The sequence below is a fragment of the Manis pentadactyla genome, chromosome 4 (assembly GCF_030020395.1).
Source record: "Manis pentadactyla isolate mManPen7 chromosome 4, mManPen7.hap1, whole genome shotgun sequence".
NCBI classification, from domain to species: domain Eukaryota; kingdom Metazoa; phylum Chordata; class Mammalia; order Pholidota; family Manidae; genus Manis; species Manis pentadactyla.
The window spans coordinates 110814300-110828002 of NC_080022.1; the positions used below are offsets into that span (position 1 = coordinate 110814300).

A 13703-nucleotide genomic window follows, 5' to 3' on the forward strand; every position below is an offset into this window, starting at 1 on the left:
TGGAAAAAAACATAGGCAAAAATCTCTTGGACATAAACATGAACAACTTCTTCATGAACATAGCTCCCTGGGCAAGGGAAACAAAAGAAAAAATGAACAAATGGGACTACATCAAACTGAAAAGCTTCTGTACAGCAAAGGACACCACCAATAGAACAAAAAGGCATCCTACAGTATGGGAAAATATATTCATAAATTACAGATCCGATAAATGGTTGCCATTATAAACAGCTCATGCACCTCAACAAACAAAAAGCAAATAATCCAATAAATAAATTGTCAGAGGAACTGAACAGTTCCCCAAAGAAGAAATTCAGATGGCCAACAGACACAAGAAAAGATGCTCCACATTACTAGTCACAAGAGAAATGCAAATTAAAACCACAATGAGATATCACCTCACACCAGTAAGGTCATCGCCACCATCCAAAAGACAAACAACAACAAATGTTGGTGAGGATGTGAAGAAAGGGGAACCCCCCTACACCGCTGGTGGGAATGTAAATTAGTTCAACCATTGTGAAAAGCAGTATGGAGATTCCTCAAAAACTCAAAATAGAAATACCATTTGACCCAGGAATCCCACTTCTAGGAATTTACCCTAAGAATGCAGCAGCCCAGTTTCAAAAAGACATATGCACCCCTATGTTTATCGCAGCACTATTTACAATAGCCAAGAAATGGAAGCAACCTAAGTGTCCATCAGTAGATGAATGGATAAAGAAGATGTGGTATATTTACACAATGGAATATTATTTGGCGCCATAAGAAGAAAACAAATCCTACCATTTGCAACAACATGGATGGAGTTAGAGGGTATTATGCTCAGTGAAATAAGCCAGGCAGAGAAAGACAAGTATCGAATGATTTCACTTATCTGTGTAGTATAAGAACAAAGAAAAAACTGAAGGAGCAAAACAGCAGCAGACTCACAGAACCCAAGAATGGACTAACAGTTACCTAAGGGAAAGGGACCGGGGAGGATGGGTGTGAAAGGAGTGATAAGGCGGTGGGGGGCGAAGAAAGGGTGCATTTATGATTAGCATGCATAATGTAGGGGGGGCATGGGGAGGGCTATACAACACAGAGAAGACGAGTAGTGATTCTACAGCATCTTACTACGCTGATGGACAGTGACTGCAATGGCGTATGTGGGGGGAACTTGGTAATTGGGGGAGTTTAGTAAACATAATGTTCCTCGTGTAACTGTGGATTAATGATACCAAAAGAAAATATATCAAGACCTACTAACACTAAAACCTCAGAGGAATTCTCTTCTTTTCCTTTGATGTCAGTTATTAATGATTCACAAGGCGTTAGCAGACCAACCCATTTAAAATAATCCTGTTTAAACATTTTAAAATACAAAACTGATACTTTTAAAGCTGAATTCCCTACGATTTTTCCGATTAGGTGTGCAGCCTTGATATAACTTTGATATAGTTAAGGCACAAGTTTATAAGAAAATCTATGCCAGGTTTTGAAGGATGAGTGGAAAAGAACCTCTTTAAATGTTTACACCTATCCCTTCTTTTACTCCTGTTTGTCAATCCTACGCTATAACATCTACTAATGCCTGTTATCTACTCTGTTTCTTTGCTTGTTCCCTGACTATGTCTCCCCCTCCCCCTTATCCTAAGAACTGTTTGGGGAATCACAAGGTAAGAGCCCTATGCCAGGAGTTAGGGCTCTCATGATCTTCCCTGTAACATCTGCAAATAATATCAAGGGTCACAGGCAATTTTCTCTTCCATGGTTTTCCCTACCATCAGATCTCCTTTATTAAGACTAGAGAGGAGACATGGGTGTGGCAGAAAGGATTGGGGGAAATCACTGGGTTCCTTTGAGAAGAGGAACCGTAAGTTTATTAAAGTCTTATTAAAGCTTATAAACTTGATCAATTTTATGTAGCTGTTGACAGTTTGTTTCCATCTCATCCCAGAGCATACTGTGGCCTACAACCCTCACACCTTCCCAAGTATATGCATTTTAGAATTACAAATGGACTTGAGATTACTCACTTCTAAATGGTCCAGGCTAATGTTCTTCAGAACCCCCGAGGAAAGCAAGACCTGACATAAAAGGTTTAACTATACAAAATTGCCAATATTTGACTGCTTTTACCTACAAAACTGCAATTTCATATAGTTTAACTTAATATCTAATTTCTTCTTGGTGGGGGAGGAAGGTGCTCCTGTGAAACCAAAACAATGTCCCATCTCCAGGATCCTCCAATGTCCCATTGATGGTGTCAAGACCTTGATGACAATAGCAGAATTTGATAGCTAATGAAATGAGTCTACCCAGTGCCTCAAATGCCATCAGGATCCAGTCCCAGGAGTTCTCTCCTTGGGATGGTATCACCAACCAGCTCCCATTTTACTCCTTAAGGAATGTTTGCTCTCTTCTCCTGCAGGAATTTAGTCTCACCTGCTCTTACCACTTACATACATCTTTATGTAATTTTCAGTGCTGAATGTTCACTTATAAGCTTTATTTTTCATGGGACCACTATAATGCTCATAATTAAACCAACAGTTCACCAACACAAAGGAATTTCTTAATTTTTTTATTCATTAATTAACCATTTAGTCACTAACAGTTTTTAAGTGCCTACTATGTGTAAGTTACTGTGGCAAGACTCACAAAGGATAAAAAGATAAAAGAGAATACTTATCTGCTTTCAAGGAACTTACAGTGTAGTAGGAGAGACATGCCAAGGGCATGAATAAATTAAAATATAAGAATATACAACTACTGAGAAGAAAAGTATTGACTCTATAGCATCTTACTATGCTGATGGACAGTGCCTGTAATGGGGTGTGTGGTGGGGACTTGATTAATAGGGAGGAATGTAGCAACCACAATGTTGCTCATGTGAAACCTGCGCATAAGAGTGTATATCAATGATACCTTAAAATATATATATATATTATATATATATATATATATATATAATATATATATATATATCATATACAACTACCAGACAAGTACCAGTAAAATGACAGGAGTTACAAGTGGGAAGAATTATATCCTGCTGGAGAAAAAAAAAATCAGGAAAGTTTTCATGGAAGATAAAGTTTAGGCTGGGAATTTGATGAGTAAGATTTTTTAATAGAACAGGTCGGGAGAGCAATGGAGCAAACAGGCTTAAAGAGTAGGTGAGTGAATGAACTAGATCTATGTGTAGACACATGTGAAAAGGAACGCTGAAAGAAAAAGTTGGAAAAGGATACATAAAATATGATTTTATATGTAGGATTTCAAACCATATTATATGTTGTCTGTGTATATGTAGGTAAAAAAAAGTATAAAACATGAAATGGGATGATACATACCAAATCAGACCAGTAGTCCTCTCCCAAGAAAGAGAAGGGGGAAAGGACTCAGAGTAGGACTTGAGCCATATTTAACATTTTATATCTTAAAGAGATCAAGAGATCTAAAACAAATATGACAAAATGTTAATATCCACTATATTTGGGTTGTAGTCTCAAAATTATGTTAGGGTTTTTTCCTGAACTTTTCTAAATATTTAAGGTACATTATTCAAAATTTTTAGATCAAGAAAGGGCCAGGTGACTAGAAGAATAGTGGAGTCATTAAAACAAAAATAATGTAACAAGATGGTTCCTCTAAACTTTAAGGGAACTCGATTAGCTCAGTTTTAGACTAAAGATCCTTCATATTCCTCAGCGTGCGCTTAGAACAGGGTGGGGTGAGGCTGACAAATATGGACAAGAAGGAAGTTTTTATTGCCAACCTCAATCAGATATCCGAGGGGTGTGAAAACCACCTTTCCACATAACATAAATGCCAGTATAACCAAGTCATCTCCCCCAAAAGAAAGCCAAGGAAACTTCCAGTTACATAGGAATTCAAACAAAGACTTACTGTGAGTAGCTATTCTATGCCTTCTCTCTCCACTCCTCTCCCCCAAACACAAACAAAAACAAAATGTACCCTTGCCCACTTGAGAAAGAATTAAGAATTGGCAGCTCTGTTAAAGTGGACAGTTTCCAAACCAAGGCCCTTTTCTGGAGAAGATGCTGACAGAGTCCAGAGAGAAGAGTAACAAAATCACAACTCAGTTAAACTATGAAGAAGACTTACCAACGGAAGGCATGATCCTTCCACACCCGCTTCTGTCTCAACTTTCTCCAGGGCACTCCAGGGACCTCTAAGACATCCTCTATCCTGTTGTTCTGTCCTTCTCCAGAAAAAATGACTAAAACACAAAACCCAAACTCTCAGCACTTGAAACCCAGTTTCCCTTCACAAAAATCCAATGAAATTAACAACACAAGGAAGATTTAGAATCCATGTATGACAAATCTTATGGGTTTTTTTAGATATAGTTTTTTTCATTGCACAATTTATCATAGCCTATTTCTTTTACCAAAATTTCATTGCCACAACTTAGACTAAGTTTAAAAGAAAACTTCAGGGGACCTTAGCAAAAGAGATAAGTACATATGCACATTCAATAAACTAAATACCTTGACATTCTATAGCTGAATCATTACAGCTGAATAATCCTAATAAAAGGGTGTTAACCCTACTCACTCCACTCTAGACCACCAACTCCCTCATTTCAAAAGTCCCTATTCCCCAGGTACTCTCAGGGCAGATCTTCCTCAGTAAAGCCTGGGAAAATACCACTGTCCACTCTGGACTGGTAAAAAGGACAATGGTATAGAATGACAGAAGTCCCTCTGACTTGTAGCACAGTGCAGTGTGGCAGTATGTAACAAACACTGGAATGGGACTTGTGAGGGAATCAGAGAGGTGAACTAACCTTTATTAATCACCTACCACACTAGCCACTGAAGATCGAATTCTAGACCAAGCTATCCCTAAACTACCTCTGTGATCCTGAGTAAATCTCAGGTACTGCATTTGAAAATGAATGACGGAGACTAAGAAAGCCTAACAGTCCCCCTAGTTCTCTGATTCCATCATTCTATAAACATATCACTCAGCAACAAATGTATACTGTTAAGCATAATGAAGTTATTTTAAAAACCTTTGCTTTTTCCTCTCCAATCCACCCTATACACCACTGACAAAATAATCTTCTAGAATATAAAACTTACTTTGTCACTCAGTGCTTTACAACACTTCAAAGGGTTCATCATCTACTGCAGCAAAAGATAAAGGTGTCCATGATGGGCCTTACCTACTTCTCCAGCCTCATCCCTGCCCTCTCACCCTTTCCTCCTGCCACGATAATTACTTCAAAATTACCTGAAGCAGTCTGGCTGTTTTGTTCCTTCAAGCTTTTGTTCGTGCTGTTTTCTTAGCCTGGAGTATACTTCTCCCTGCCATCTGTAGGGCATAACCTTAACTCATCTTTCAAGACTCAGCTCAACTGTCATCTCCTCTAGGAAGCACTTTCCAACTTCTGTAGGCTCACGGCAGAACTGGCCTTTAGGCCCCCACTTTCTCTCCCTACATACCTCTATAGCAGTGTCTATCACACTTCATTCCATCTACAGATTTACACATCTCCTCCCACTAGACCCGCAAGCTCCTTGTGTGGAGCCTTGTCTGACTCATCTTATTTCCTCAGTGCCTAAGACAATGTTTAGGAGAGAAGAGACATTGAATGGATACTAGATGGAGTAGGGAATAGAGGAAGAGAGAATAGGAAAAGAAGGAAGAACTCAGTTTTGATGGCCTCAGTAGCGGGGAGTAGTTAGTGTTTACCAATACCATTATCTTCGGGCTTCTGCTCTTTTCTTAAACTCTTCTCTTCAGAAAGCTTATTCATTCTCTGGCTACAGCTACATCTATGCTGATAAACTACAAAAAGAACCCACCACATTTTCAAATGTACTGACTCCCACCTCTATGCCAGCCCTAGGCTCATCTCTAACAACTAATGCAGCTTTCACCTGGACATCTCATTGCCACTTTAAACCATTACAATTTAAACTTAACTCATCATATTCCCCTAAAATATGAGGAAATCTTCCTAAGTTTCATCAGTCAATGTCTCAGAAACCCAAGCTTAAAATGACAGTCATACTTGATTGATCACTGTCCTTCCATCCAGTCCTCACTGATTTCAATTGTTCCTTCACCTCTTTTTCACTCCTTCCTCTCCTTTTCCCATCCTCCATAACTCCAGTTCAGGCCTGATCACCTCACATATCCCAGGTACCAAAATCTCTTCCCTCCAAGCCAACCTGTTTCCTACTCTCATCATATTACTATCCTAATCAAAAATTCTCACTGGCTCACTATTTTCTATCACTTAAATTCTCAACTTATAAGCCTGGCCTTTAAGACTTCTATCAACATAGCTCTAAACCAACCTAACCACTCTTGTTTCACTACTATTCACTGCTACTCAGGTCAGTCTCATCACTACCCCCAGAACATCCCAAGAACTTTCCTGTTCCATGTTTTTGCTTGATCCATCTCAACTGCAAATGAAAAAAATGTTATATTTCTTCTTCATCCCTCATACCTGAAACTATTTTTAAGATGGAGAACAAAGTACAATTCCTCTGTGACATCATTCATAACTACCTGAATACTCTCAAAACACCTAGTATAGGAGCTCTGTACTATGCAATCAATAATACATTTTCACTTCTTTTTCTATTGGTCTGGCATAATAGAGGTCAATAGGTATTCATTCTTTCCTATTCCCCTTATTCCCAACTGGACCATAAACTCTTTAAGGACACAAAATTGACATTTTTTCTAATCCTCCATAGCACCTAGCATAGAACTATATTCAGAGCAGGTCACTAAAATTAAGTTAGTAATTTCTCCTATCCAAAACTATTTATTGGAGGAAATTAAGGGATAAGACATAATTGTAAAAAACACAGTTAAACAACCCTGAACGATACAAATTAAGATTCCTGACTTTTTCACCTCCGATTTCCAGCTCAGAAGTACTATAAGCTTCTGATCCAAGAGGTAATGATAATCCTGTGCTCATGACATCACAAGCACATAGTTTGGTAATGATTATGAGAAGGTGGGAAATAGGCAGGGATGAAGGAAAGCAAGACAACTCAAAGAATGAGATTGGAAGAATAGCTGTGTGATTTTTTAAAAGTTTATTCTTGAATGCGGACATTTCTCCCATTCCTTTTTTGTTTTTAATTGTCCATATTTTCAAACAAGTTAACTTCAGGAGGAAAAATCTGGCAGATTTTCAGAGGAGATGGTACCTAGAAGTATCTCTACAAAGCTCAAGTCCTTTGAAAAAGCCATCTTAATCGTCAACAATGCTGGATAACACAAAAGGATATCTCCCGATATTGTGAGTGAAGACGCATTCCTGCAGCAACATAGGGATCATCTACCAATTGCACTAGAGCAAGGCAGACAGTCTGAGAGGCCACAATGGACCCATATAGATTTCAAGAAGAAATTGTTCATTAACATATTCAGTATAGTCCAGTCTTAATCGTTCACAAATGGTTATTCATTTTATGAATTTCTGAGGCAAAATCTTTTAAGCCAAGATTGACTGTTTTTCACCATCAATCAGTATTCTCTCCTCACAATCAGATTCACAGGCTTAGCAGAAATGCAAATTCATTTCAGTATAAGTATGATTCCTAAAAACACTAAAATAAATCTGGTTTAAAAAATAATGCATTTTCAGAGAAATTCCTTGGTGATGTTATAAATTACCTATACTAGTGCTCCCTATAATAGCAGAGATAACTGAAAGGTAACTGCAATTAAAACATGATTCTATCCTTACCATAAGCTCTTGAAAAGCCAGCCATAGTCTTGAGACTTTCCCACATGTGGGTACAATGTGAGACAGGCAAAAGCAGAACACAGCCTAGTAATGTGTATGAATACACAAACTTCCACAAGGAATCTATGTCTCCTGGCTGATCCCTATGGGCCAGGATGGTCCAGAAGAGAAGCACAAGAATTACAATGTACAGGTGCCTGCCTGACTCCTTATCCCCAAGTTCCTGGGCCAGAAGGCTCAATACTTCTCCATCAAATCCATCCTTTGTTCAAGGACCTACAATGACTCTATTGACCCTTCCATCAACACCCAACAGTCTGGCCTTTGAGTCCCCCTCCACCCTCTTACCTGCTGTATATAAGACTTGACCAACCCACATTCTCTCTCTTTTATTCCCCCCATAAACAGAACTTAGTCATTCACACCAACATTGCACACTATACATTTTATACTTTCTGCCTGGAAGACTTTTTTCTTTTCTTTTACTCCTAACACAGAATAACTATTTCATTTACTTGAATGTTCACACTTACGTTTATAGATAAGAATGAAGAAGTAAATAAGTTGTCCAAGGTCACAAAGTAAAAACTATAACCAAGATTTGAACCAAGTTTCATCTAACTCCATAGCCCATGCCTCTTTATGATTCAAATCCATAACCTCCTGAGTCCATTTCAAATTTTACTGATTCAGAAATCTTCCCTAGTTTATCTCACTGACTCTTACTTTGCTACTTCAAGTTTTCTACCCATTTACTACTCTATTTGTAGCATATTAGATTTGGTTTTGTTTATATGTTGCTTCCTATATGTTAGACATGTAATAACAGCCTGCCTTCCCATTCACATACCACCTTCTCAACCCCACCTGGGGCCCAAGGGCAAGGACATCTGTCTTTACATCTTTTATATCTCCCTGTCACTGAAGCTTTGAGACTGCATTATCCACACTAGTATTTAATCATTTTTCGGCAAGGATTTACTTTAGGAAAAAAAAAACAATTCCCTTCTACTATCATATTAAAAATTAAATTCAGGCATTCATGATAAAACTGCCCTGCGTCTACATTCCGGCTACACAGATTTTAATTATCTGAATTTACCAGGGGCTGCTGAGAAGATTCCACAGTCCGCCATTCCACAGTTCCTAAGTTCCCATAAGAAAGATACTGCTAAAGTCACACTTCAGAGCATTGTTTCAGGACTTTTCCCTTGATGGGATGAATTTTGCACGTAAGAAGGGTTGGCTGCTCCCTTACCCTGTCCTCTGCTTCAGCATGCTTGAGACATTTGGGAGCTCTAAACTGTATTATGTGGCATTCGGTCCCATATAACAATCTGAAAACTTATTTTTAATACTGAGTTATTCCTTCATAATTCACTCAGTTACATATATTAAACCTAAAGATTGCAGACAAAGTCTCTGAGAACTGAGAATAGTGGTGGGCTTCTGGGTTATCCTGCATTATTCCTAGATTTACTCAACCCCTTCAATCCCCACCCTCACCCCCACCCACCATGAAATAATATATGTAGTTTAACCAGGGCAAGTTGCTAAATACAGGTGTAAATTTTTGGCACCAACTCACAAATTAAAATAATTATTGATAGGCAACGGTCTGTGGATGGGTGGGTGTGATTTTTAAAAATTAGATTTTACCCTCCAAATTGAATCTTTTTTCAATAGAGGTCCCAAAGGATTAAGGAAATAAAGCTTCAGAGAAATTCCCAAGTTGTTGGTGACATAACTTCACCAAGTCCAACTAACAATTAGCATTCATTACTGGCCAGCATGCCTTATACCAGTCAGCAAACAGCCCTTTCTTTGGCAAAGTTTTACATTTTTTTTTTTTGCAAGGGACTCTGGCATTAAATGAAAGGGGTAAGTCAAGTTAGGCAACAATAAAAAATCAGTAATAGTCTGGGAACTACCTTCCATCTTTCCTGCCTGCTTGAATGCCTAATGTCCCAAGCGAGTATCTATTTAGTTCTAAATTATTCATGTTAATGGATAATTATCAGCAGAAAGGTGCTGATAATCAGAAATAGAAAAAAAACTAAATATAATATATTATGTTTTGGAATATCTTTACCTTCTCAATTGTTACTAGCATGAGCTAATATTTGTATTCATTGGCAATCTCTAGGTACAGAGTAACTGGCCACTTACTCGAAGAGGTGCTCTGAGGCATGCTGGGGAGTTAACAGAAATTAGAACAGACTGGTATCAGACTCCTGATGAGCAACATCAGTTTCATTTATTTTTAAGAGTTCTGTTCAGTCTTCAAAATATCAATAAACTAGCAGAGCAGGTAGTTTACTAAATAAACTTTAAAAGAACTACAGGAAAAACAATAAGGACCAAAAGTGTAACTGTTTGCCTACAATGTATTCATTTGTAAATTATGTACTTAAAGGTTTAATTAAAAGTGTGATTCTCCCTAGCCACACAGCCAAGTCCCTGCAGTCTTCTCCATCCCACCAGGAAGGCATCCTCGTTGTCAAGAAAGGAAATTTTCTAAATTTTTAAAAATGTAATATAGAAAATGTTTTTAAAAGATTTAGGATTAGCTATCCTTTTGTACCACCTTACCTCTTCTACATTAGAAACAGTTTCTGAAAGACAAACAGATCCAGCCTTCTCAAAGAACTAAGTATACTAAGCCAAAGACTAAAAAATCACCAGCTTCTGATGTTGTAAAAAGCATAAATACATTCAAACTTATAAAAAGATGAGGGAATTAAAAATCAAAAGTCCTGCTTATTTTTGCCTTTGCATTTATGAAAAGAAAACTCCCTGAAGAGTTTGGAAGAGAATATTAACACATTTCACCAGTCCGCTTCTTTCAACTCAATTTTATATCCGTGTGCGCAGAGGAGCCCCTTAGGTTGGACAAACTACATAGATAGAGAGGGAGAGGGAGAGGCAGGGAAAGAGAGAAAGACAGCGAGGGACAGAGCGCTAGTCCCTGTGAGCCGACAAGCTAAAAATACGCCGGCCCAGTAAGCAAATCCCATTCCATCCCCGGAGCCACACCGTTAACCTAGTAATTATGAGACGAGCAGTGAGATCACGCAGCCCCCAGCTTACTCATCACCAGCTTCTAAAGTTTCCATAGGCTCATGGCAACTTTTCTTTTTTCTAAAGTTCTTAAGCCTGCCCTAGAATCTTTACATCCCTCTCTCTCCTCCTCCCCGGCTGCCCGCACCCCCTCCCCTTTTTCTCTTTCTCTCACAGACACTTCTTTTGCGCTCCCTCCCTCCATTACTGGACGCACCTCATGTTTGGCTAGCGACAGGGGAGAACAAGCTGTTTTCTTTTCATTGTACTTTTATATTGAGACTTTAAAGCGAACTTTATCCTACTGTGGGGGTAGTAGCCCGGACTCCCAATCACCTTCAAACTCCATCATCCCTCCGCGAAAGTCTAGCGTACTAGGAAGGACCGTCCAAGCTGCCCAGCACAGCTTAGGGAGGGAGGCCAACAACCGGGGCCGGAGGCAAAGATCGCGGGACGCAGATGAAAGGGAGGAGTAACGGGGAAAAGGTGGGACCAAGCAGGGCACAATCACGGGAGGAGGGAGTGCCGAGAGGCGGTGGCTCCCGGCGAAATATAATGAGAAAGGAGGAAGGGGACAGTGGAGATCAGAAGGTCAGAGTTTGGGAGTCTGAAGAGGCGGGAGGGCTGGGAGCAGACGGGGAGGGTGACAGGGAGGGGGGCTCCGTTACCCTCGCGGCTCCCCGGGCAAGGCCCTAGGCCGGGGCGGAGCGCGGGGCCCGGCCGCCTCTCCTCATTCCTCGGCTTGTGACCCCGGGGTCCGGACGGCCCCTCCCCCGACGACGATGGAGGCGGAGGCGGAGGGGGTGGCGGAGACTGCGACCGCGGCTGTTGGGAAGCACAGGATCTGGAGCCGAAGGCAGGCGAGACTGATCGTAACTGGCCTCTCTCAGTGGCTTTTTCCCTGCTCCACACCCGGTTACCACTCGGACTCCAAAGGCTGGTTCAGGATCGGCGGCTTTCGGCCGACTGGCCGGAAACAACCGCCAGTTTCCGGCCGGAGTGGGTTGGTGGTGACACCCAAGCCGCCCCCGGGCCTCCCGCCGCCCCGCCCCGCCCCTTAGCAGCCCCGCCTTTGGCGCCACTGCTAGAATTGCGGTCCGTTTGGCGCCTTTCCCACTAGTGACCTGACCCCGCGTTTTCGTGGCCCGTGTTCTGAGAGCCACGGGTCTGGAGAGCACTTGAACCGAAGCTGGAGGGGTACAGGGTGGACTCTTGAGACAGGTAGTCAGTTGGTTACAGCCCTTCAGGAAGAAGCAGAAAGAGGCGGGGTAGTTCTGGAAAGGTGAGAGGGGTGAAAATACTTTAAGAATTGGAAGACTGAAATTCTACTCTACGCAGCCATTCTGGACTGGCCGGAGGAAATTCAGCAACACTTCTTCCAGACCAGTCTCCACTCGATAATGCACTCTCCTGCCTTCACTCATGAAGGTACACACCCTTTCTGTATAAACACTTTATATTTACTTGCATAAAGATGCTACCCTATTAACATATGTGTCTTGGACTGTTAGCACAATCAAAAAAAGTTATGTAGTGTGTTTTTTGGTAATGCCTTTTAACAGCATTACAGCATAATTGAATTCAACAAATATTTATTAGGTCCCTACTATGTGCAAAGCACTGTGTTTATTGATATTGAGGACACAAAAAGGAACAAGACAATCCAAAGCCATCAAGGATCTTACACTTAAGTAAAATACTTAAACTCTGTAATGTAAGGCAGAACTCACATGTGTGCTATGTGAGTTACAATGAGCTGCAGCTATGAGAACGTAAGCCTTGCCTGACCCTCCATATTTGTTGACTGAATAAATAAATGTTGGGAGAATGTGAACTGTTTCAAATAAGAGCCATTTAATGAATACTTCGTTATGACAAACAAAAAATGGGGCCAGCCCCTGCTATAATCTGACTAAAGAAATCCTAAATTTTAATTAACATTCCTACCTTTGTGGCACCTGGTCTGCATGTTCAAAATGTTGTCTAAATTGTGCCCTTTAGGCCTATTTAAACACAAATATTACAGTCAATTTTTATGTCTTCTCAATTCCTGAAGTCCTCAGTTTCTAAACAGGAGGGGTGGAGCATAGATAGTTAAGAATTATCCAGCCCAAGACTAGAAAATAACACCTGAAACAGGAAATTTCCTAGACAGCTGTATCTCTTGAGGATATCCAAGGTTTAGAGTTGTTGGGGCTTGGCCTAAGGCCACACAAAGGCCAAGCAGAATGTCCTGCATGAGGCACACTCAGGACCAACAACACAGGTTGGCAAGCACAGCCATTTGGCCTGGGGACTATAAATTTTGGCTACAACTCAGTGGCAAATCTGAAAAGAGAAGGATGAGACTTGGTTCAAAGTGGATCCTAACTGAATCCATTTACTAGCTGAATCTGAAGTAGGAGGGCAGATCCACAGATGAGCCTCAAAAATCTAAAGCTGTCTTGTTTCACCAAGGCCCTCCCAGGATGAGGTTACACCTATCTGCTGCTGTGTCTTTACTACCACAGACTTATTAGAACCCAGGTATGGAGTTCAAAGACACTCTTCACCTTCTGTACAAGGCAGACTTTTACCTTTGGCAGTGACCACAAAACGTTTCCAAATGTGAAAGCTAGGCCAAGTTGCTGGTCAAACTCTCAAGTGACCACACTTTACAGGCTTGCCTGGAAGGTTAGGGGCCAGGAAGTGATGGGGCTGCAGTTGCTGTGTGCCTGTTTCTTGCTCTGACCGTCCATCTCTTGTTGTTTGTGCAACTGCTCAATGGGCTGCTTGTTTTGGGTCAGCCCAGGCTGTGTGGGTAGCAGTGTGGTCGGACAGGCTGAGAGCCAAGCCACCTGGGTTCTGGTCCTAGTTCAACCAGGCCCTAATCCATTAAGTGACACCCTTCCAAATCCTTTGTGTC

The 13703-nt window shown here is 40.8% G+C and overlaps 1 protein-coding gene across 2 annotated transcripts in view; it reads right to left on the minus strand.

The window, feature by feature from the left end:
- OTUD7B (OTU deubiquitinase 7B) overlaps positions 1-11746 on the minus strand; it is a 66158-nt gene extending 54412 nt beyond the window's left edge. Inside the window, exon 1 of one of the 2 annotated variants that reach the window (XM_036900452.2) lies at positions 11467-11746. Coding sequence is in view for 1 of the 2 variants with exons in the window: in XM_057500655.1 (XP_057356638.1) it covers positions 11135-11150 (16 nt within the window). In the remaining variant the exon portion in view is untranslated. Of the gene's footprint in view, positions 1-11134; positions 11433-11466 lie in introns of those variants that run through there. The other variant, XM_057500655.1, reaches the window with a different exon arrangement.
- Positions 11747-13703: the final 1957 nt, after the last annotated feature.